Source organism: Macaca mulatta, chromosome X (genome assembly GCF_049350105.2).
Source record: "Macaca mulatta isolate MMU2019108-1 chromosome X, T2T-MMU8v2.0, whole genome shotgun sequence".
Taxonomy (NCBI): Eukaryota; Metazoa; Chordata; class Mammalia; order Primates; family Cercopithecidae; genus Macaca; species Macaca mulatta.
The window spans coordinates 123327837-123335365 of NC_133426.1; the positions used below are offsets into that span (position 1 = coordinate 123327837).

Consider the following 7529-nt stretch of genomic DNA (forward strand, 5'->3'; position numbering starts at 1 on the left):
AATAGAGTAGACGGTTAGACTTGATGTGGCTAATATAAATAGGAGACCTATATTAAAGTTAATTAGAGGATCTGGTATATGGAGGGGGATTTGTAAGAGGAGAGTGATGGAAAGGGCTAGGGTTGGAGAAATAATATAAAAGGTAATACAGATGTTGAGAGCTGTAAAGTTTCTTTGGTGAAAAGTTTTATTGTGTCAGCAAATGGTTGAAGCAGCCCATAGGGAACTACAATGTGGGTCCTTTGCATAGTTGTATATAGCCTAAAATTTTTTGTTCGATGAGTGTAAGGAATGCTATAGCGATAAGAGTGGGAATAATGAGTAGGAGAAGATTAATTATAGGTATGTAGTTAAGAAGAGGAGTTGAACCTCTGATTATAAAGTTTTAAGATTTATGCAATTGCCGGGCTCTGCCATCTTAATAAACCCTGTTCTTGAGTAGTGTGTGTGTCATGATTTGTTAGATTGAGAGCATCATCTATGGAGTGAGAGGGCTTTATGAAGTGGGCTCTATTTCTCTTGTCTTTCATACTAGGAGAAATGTTAAATAGATAGAAACCGACCTGGATTACTCCGGTCTGAACTCAGATCACTTAGGACTTTAATCATTGAACAAATGAACACTTAATAGTGGCTACACCATTAGGATGTCCTGATCCAACATCCAGGTCATAAACCCTATTGTCGATATGAACTCTAGAATAGAATTGTGCTGTTATCCCTAGGGTAACTTATTCCATTGATCAAATTATTGGGTAAATGGGTATTAACTCGATTAGACTAGTGGTCTTAGTTTAGGTTGTTCAGGGGTTGAATTATGCTCTGAAGTCACTCCAACCAAAATTTTTAGTGCAGGGATTATAGGCTAGGGCCTTTAGGCTTGCTTGAATTTTTATTTGCATTAATGAATTAAAGCTCCATAGGGTGTTCTCATCTTATCTGTTTATATCCGCCTCTTCACGGACAGGTCAATTTCACTGATTAAAAATAAGAGACAGCTGAACCCTCCTGTGGCCATTCATACAAGTCTCTCTTTAGGGAACAAGTGATTATGCTACCTTTGCATGGTCAGGATACTGCGGCCATTGAACATATGTCACTGGGCAGGCAGTGACTCTAATACTGGTAATGCTAGAGTGATGTTTTTAGTAAACAGGCAGGGTATGATTTGCCGTGTTCCTTTTACTTTTTGTAATATTTTCTTAGAGTATACCTGTGTCGGGTTAACATTATCAATAATAGGGTGCTTATTATATCATTTATTAGTATTAGGATGTTAACTGTCAGTGGGTTATTCCAGTCTGATGTAAGCTTAAGCAATGGTGAATGTCTTCATGTTACTTATACTAACATTATTGTTTCTATTAGATAATAGATTAGCCCAATGTGATGCTAGGAGTTCAGTAGAGTAATTAGAATTTTAAAAGTTAGATATTGAGCTTAAATACTTTCCTCATTGGTGGCTGCTTTTGGGCCAACTATGGTAGTAATATTTTTTACTCTCTGTAGGAAGGTTGTTCCCTGGGGTCTAAAGAGCTGTTCCTCTTTAGACTAACAGTTAAACTTACAGGGAGATTAAATAATTCTGTGGGTAGTTTAAAGTTGAACTAAGATTCTATGTTGGACAACCACCTATCACCAGGTTTGGTAGACTTGTCACCACTACACATAAATCTTCCCAATATTTTGCCACATAGGAGAGTGTGCTCTTTCAGCTGTTCTTGGGTAGCTCGTCTGGTTTCAGGGAACTTGACTATAGTTCTCTGTGTAAAGCTATTTCTGGTTAATGTATTATGCAGAAGGTATAGGGTTTATATTTGCTTTTTAGTGCTTGAGACAGTTCTTTCATCTTTCCCTTATGGTACTTATGTCTCTTGCGCCAGGATAAAAATTTCTATTGTGTGTACCTTTGTCTAAGGTAAATGGTTTGATTAAGATATTTTGGTAATATTTGTAGCTAGGTTTGGGGCTAGAGTTGGCTCAAAGTGATCAGGTCATGATTTGTTAATGCTCATTTTGTATAGTATCTTGCAAGTGTTTTCTGGATTTCTTGTATCTGACGGTCTACCTCTCTAGCAAGTTTAGGAAAATTTATTGAATTATTCCCTCAAATATGTTTTCCAGGTTGCTTTCTTTTTCTCTGTATCTCCCAGGAATGCCAACAATTAAAGGTTTTGTCACTTTACATAATCCCATATTTCTCAAAAACTCTCCTTATTTTCCCATAGTTATTATTATTTTTTTTACTTTTTACTGACTGTGTTTGTTCAAAAGACTGGTCTTCAAGCTCGGAGATTCTTTCTTCTGCTTGGTCTAATCTATTGATAAAACTTTCAATTATAATTTGAAATTCCTTAAATGAATGTTTGAATTTCAGAAGTTCTGATTTCTTTTTATGGTATTTATCTCTTCCTTCATTCCCTAAATTGCTTTAGAAGTTTCTATCTGTTGACTTTCTTTTTTGTTTTGTTTTGTTTTGTTTTTAGGAGTCTCTTTTTTTTTAAATTATTTATTATTATTATTATATTTTAAGTTCTAGGGTACATGTGCATAACGTGCAGGTTTGTTACATATGTATACTTGTGCCATGTTGCTGTGCTGCACCCATCAACTCGTCAGCACCCATCAACTCGTCATTTACATCAGGCATAACTCCCAATGCAATCCCTCCCCCCTTCCCCCTCCCCATGATCTATCTGTTGACTTTCAACCTTGTCTTGGATCTTATTGAGCTTCCTCACAATCCACACTTCGAATTATTTACCTGTCATTTCTGAGTTTCCATTTTGGTTAGAACCATTGATGGAGAACTAGTGTGATCCTTTGGTGGTGTCATTTCATTCAGCTTTTTTGTTGTGCCAGAGTTCCTATTCTAGTCTCTTCTCATATGGAGACACTGGCACTTCTAATGTTTGCAGTTACTTTCTTGAGGGTAGGAATTTTTATTTTTCTTTATCTAAAGTATTATTGTGTTTTTCTTCTTTCCCTTTCCCTTTCTTTCCCTCCCTAGGTGTTGTGACCAAAGAGAATTCCGAGTAGGGTATTTTGGTTTTGCTTGTATAGCCCTATGCACTTCTCTTAGCAGGTTTTATATTGGGCTTTGTGGTTTTACTTGTAAGTAAGCAGATAGTGCTTATGGGTAAGAGCCAGCTGAAGCTGATGTGTCTGAGTATATACTTGAATGTTTTTTTACTTGGAGAAGATCTCTGTTACCTCAGGCAATGGTCTGACTCATGAAGTTCACAGTGGTCTGAGCTCCCTTCTCAGGCCCAGGGAAGTAGGGGAAATATGGAAAGGGCTCTGCAAGACAAGTCTGCCTATAGGTGCCCTGATGGCAGGCACAATCACCAGCACCAAAGGAGAATCCAGTGAGCAGTCACCAAGCTCCGAGAGGTATGCCTAGGAATGGAGCCAGGAAATCTCAGCCCCAATTTCTCTGCTTGGTGTGAGGGGCAGCCTAAACTTCAAATCCAGGACAGTGAATGTTTCAGATGCCTTGAGGTCTGCCTGGGTGTGGAGTGAAGAAGGCCCCCACCCCCAACCTCTGCACTAGGATCTCTACCAGGAATAGTGGAACTGCTCAGGCTGCTGTTCTAGGTTAACAGATGCTCTAAATTCCTGGAGATTTGCATGGGTGTTAAGCAGAGATGGTCCCACTGCACCAAAATCTCTGCACAGGAGGGGTAGGTGACTCAGACTGCTAAACCAGGCAAGCAAGCACTCTGAATGCCTGAAAATCTGCCTGCCTTTCTGATTTCCCTGAGCACTCAACTCGAGGCCTCACAATTGCTGGCTATTAATCCCTTAACACACAGTAATGCTTTCTGTACCAGGCTGCCTCTGCTGGTAGATAGGAGAGGGGTAGCATCAGTGATTTAAGACTGTTTTTACTGTCTCTTCAGTGCATCTTTCAGTGATATAAAGTTAAAACTAGATACTCTGAATACTCACCTGATTTTTGGTTCCTATGAAGGCATTTTTTTTGTGTACAGATAATTGTTAAATTGGTGTCCTTGCTGGAGGGATGATCAGTGGGGCCTTCTATTCCGCCATCTTGCTCCACCCCAAAAAGCTCATTATATATCTTATTTTTTTTTACATGACTGGTAATTTTTGATGCCAGATGTTACTATTTTAGATTGTTTGATGCTTGATATTTTTGTATTTCTAGACCTTTGTTCTGTGATGCAGTTAAGTCACTTGAAAACAATTTGATCCTTTCGTTTGGTGCATCTAGAGCACTTTGCAGCCTAGGGCTAATTATTTCCCATTACTGAGGTGAAATCCTTCTGTTTGCTCTACCCAATGTCTTGTAGATATTAAGGTTTAGCTGGCAGCAAGAGTCACTATCGTGGGGCCTATGTGAATGCAGAGAATTCAAATCCTCTGGAAGTTGTTTCTAATGTCTTGGATAGTTTCCTCACAGTCACATACTCATTTGAATATGTGAGGGCAGCTGTCTCTTCTCCAGAACTGCATTCTGTAAACACTGGTTGCCTTAATTAACCTGGATTCTCAGATCTTTCTTCTCAACTCAGGGAATTAACTGGGTTCTATCTGGGCTCCCTCTACTTGTGGTTGGGAAACTGTCCCAAGGAAGTAAGCTAAAACAATATTATTTGTTTGCACTCTCTCAAGGTTTACTGTCTTTGATTGCCAGATATTCAACACCTAAAAATTTCTCATTTCATATATTTTGTCTTTATTTGTTGGCTCAGATGGGAGGAGAAATATGGTTCTATTATTTCAATGTATTTGGAAGCAAATATCTTGTGGACAGGTTAAAACGAATTAGCAATAAAAAAGTCATGGCATCTGGGAATGTCAGAGTTCATTCAATAATTTTCCCTTTAAAGCTGGAATTTGATTCCAGAGTCAAAGGTCTATATACTCACTGAACACCATTTTACTATTTTGTAAATAGATTTCATGTTGTTAGTATAGCCAATCCACCATAGATATTAAATTTATAGACATTCCTTAATGCAACTTCAATAAAGTTTAGGTTTTAAACTTCAGCGATTTTCAAAGCAAAAAAAGCACCCCAGAAAATATTTGCTGCTTTTTGCCATCTGTCTTTTCACACAATATTATTCATTCACAAGGTGGGAGAGTTTACCATTATTTCCTTTGACATCTGGTCACATAATTTAGTTCTACAAATGGAAATCAAAATTCAGAAGTGAGTCTGTTATCTAAATTATTCTGCCTTCAGATCCTCTGTACCCTCAAAACTAAATGGAATCTAAAATGTATGTGTGACATATTCATAAATATAAAGCAGAATGTTTGAGAGGCTTTCATCAAAATAGTTAAAATTATTGCCTTATAATTTCTAGCTTTATTCCTCAATGTATGGTACTGTTTCAGGTGTTGTGAGAATATTAAAAATAGCTCATGAGGGAAAATATATATATAAGGAGAAATACTACATGCTTACTGCTGAAGAAATGTTGATTAAGGAATCTCTTGAGTATGCTAAGAACTGGGCAAAGAATGAAGTCAGTGAAGTAGAGTTTCATATAGGGTTGATTATTATAATTTTTTTCTTAACCAAATTGTTGCAACTTGATTTAGAAAAATAGAGAGCATTCCAGACATTGGCAATAACATGAATAAAGGCATGGTGGCAGGAGGGAACAAGATGTATTGAAAAGAAGTGTGATTTGGCTGAAGAGAGAAAGAAATTAGAAATACATTTTTGAAAAATATGTGTATTGGAAAACAAATCTATGGAGAATTTTGTATTTAGTCTAAAGGCTTAAGCATATATAACTTTCATTTTGAGAAAGTAAAGTGAAATAGATAAACTTACCAATTCTTACTCTGAAAACAATAAGCACAGAAACCTGGATTAAAAATAACATATATCCTTCTGCTTTGGAACAAGATGGCATAGATTCATTTCTTCCAGCTTCTCTTCACTTAGTACAAGTAAAAAGCCTAAAGATAACATAATAGACAGTCATAGAATAAACTGAATGAATGAAAGGGGAAGCTGACTGCCTGGGGGACCCCAAGGCTTGAGTGAAAGCACAGCAACTCAGTGTCTCCTCACCACCTTCTCAGAGCCAGAAGCAACATCAGGCCCAAAGTCTCTCAACCCTCCAAGAGACAGGAAGCATAGCAGGCCCAGTGTCTTCGTACTGCTGGCACTGAACAGCCTAAAAAGCAGGACCTTGGAAGCTCTCTTTTTTTATTTAGATCCGGCTACTCCTAACCTCTCTACCTTGCAGCACCCAGTGGCCTAGAGTAGCACAGTCTGCCCCTGCAATCAACACCAGGAGAAATCAATAGGGAACTTCACCAGTAACGGGTGGGTGGGCGGGGCTGACTGACAATATTTTCTATGTGTTTTATGGTGACCTAGGGACACCAGGCCTAGGAAAGCACATTTAAAGAAGAATTAACACCATCTTTTACACAACCTCTTTCGGGAAAGAAAAGAGGATGGGAGACTTTCTAACTCATTTTATGAGATCAGCACTATTCCCTTACCAAAATAAGACACCAGCAATACAAAAAAATAAAAATAAAATACAAAATAAAACTTCAATCTCTCTCACAAACATAGACTCAAAATACCTCAACAAAATATGAACAAAGTATTGTGTAAAAGTGGTGTGAATTCTTCTTTAAATGTTTGGTCCAATTCTCCAGTGAAACCATCTGGGCCTAGAGAAATCTTTCTTGGACACTTTTTAACTATACATGCAATTACTTTAAAGGTAATGGGGCTATTCAGATTATTCATTTGTCTTGTTGAATTTGTTAGCTTGCAGTGTTGAGGAACTGGCTCATTTCTTCTAAATTGTTAAATTTATGATTCTAAAGGTGCTCATAGGATTGCCTTATTATCTTTTAAATGGCTGCAGGATTTGTAGTGATATCTACTATTTTATTCCTTGTATTGCTAATTTGTGTCTTCTGAGTTTTTTTCAATCTTGTTAAAATGTTTATCAACAAGTATTTAAGTAAAACCAGATTTCTTTGTTGGTTCCTCTGTCAATCTCCTATTTTTAATGTAATTGATGTCTGTACTTATCTTGATTATTTCCTTCCTTCTGCATGCTTAATTCTACTTTGCTTTTTCTATTTTTGGTAGTGGCTGAGATAAATGTGATGTAGGGTCTCAAATAAAAAAAAATCTCAGCCACTACCAAAAAAAAAAAAAACACAAAAAAAACAAAAAGCAAAGTAGACTTAAGCCATAATATAACATGTTTTAAAATCCAGAAGTCAGTAAAATGAAAAAAAAGTTAATATTTTCAACAGTAGTGAAATGAGGTGTGCAGTATAATCTGAATGATCTGAACAAATACTCTGACAAACAGATCAATTATATATTCTTTTCCCCAAATCTGCTGTAAAAGTGAATGTTTTATTTAGTTATCTTGATTTCTTTAAATTCTCCACCATATATCTATAGCATTGATAACTTTGAAGACTTAAAATAATTCAAAGACAGATATTATTTAAACATAATATATAATGAGAAAAAGAAAAAACTGAGACAAGTAAATAGAGAA

The 7529-nt window shown here is 36.7% G+C and overlaps 1 protein-coding gene across 1 annotated transcript; it reads right to left on the reverse strand.

Annotated features, from left to right (window-relative positions):
• Positions 1-416: 416 nt before the first annotated feature.
• Positions 417-1968, reverse strand: LOC100499562 (MTRNR2-like). Its single transcript, NM_001195093.1, is given in 1 exon segment — positions 417-1968. A coding segment is annotated over 1 exon segment (75 nt). The 5' UTR covers positions 1019-1968; the 3' UTR covers positions 417-943.
• Between the last annotated feature and the right edge of the window lie 5561 nt (positions 1969-7529).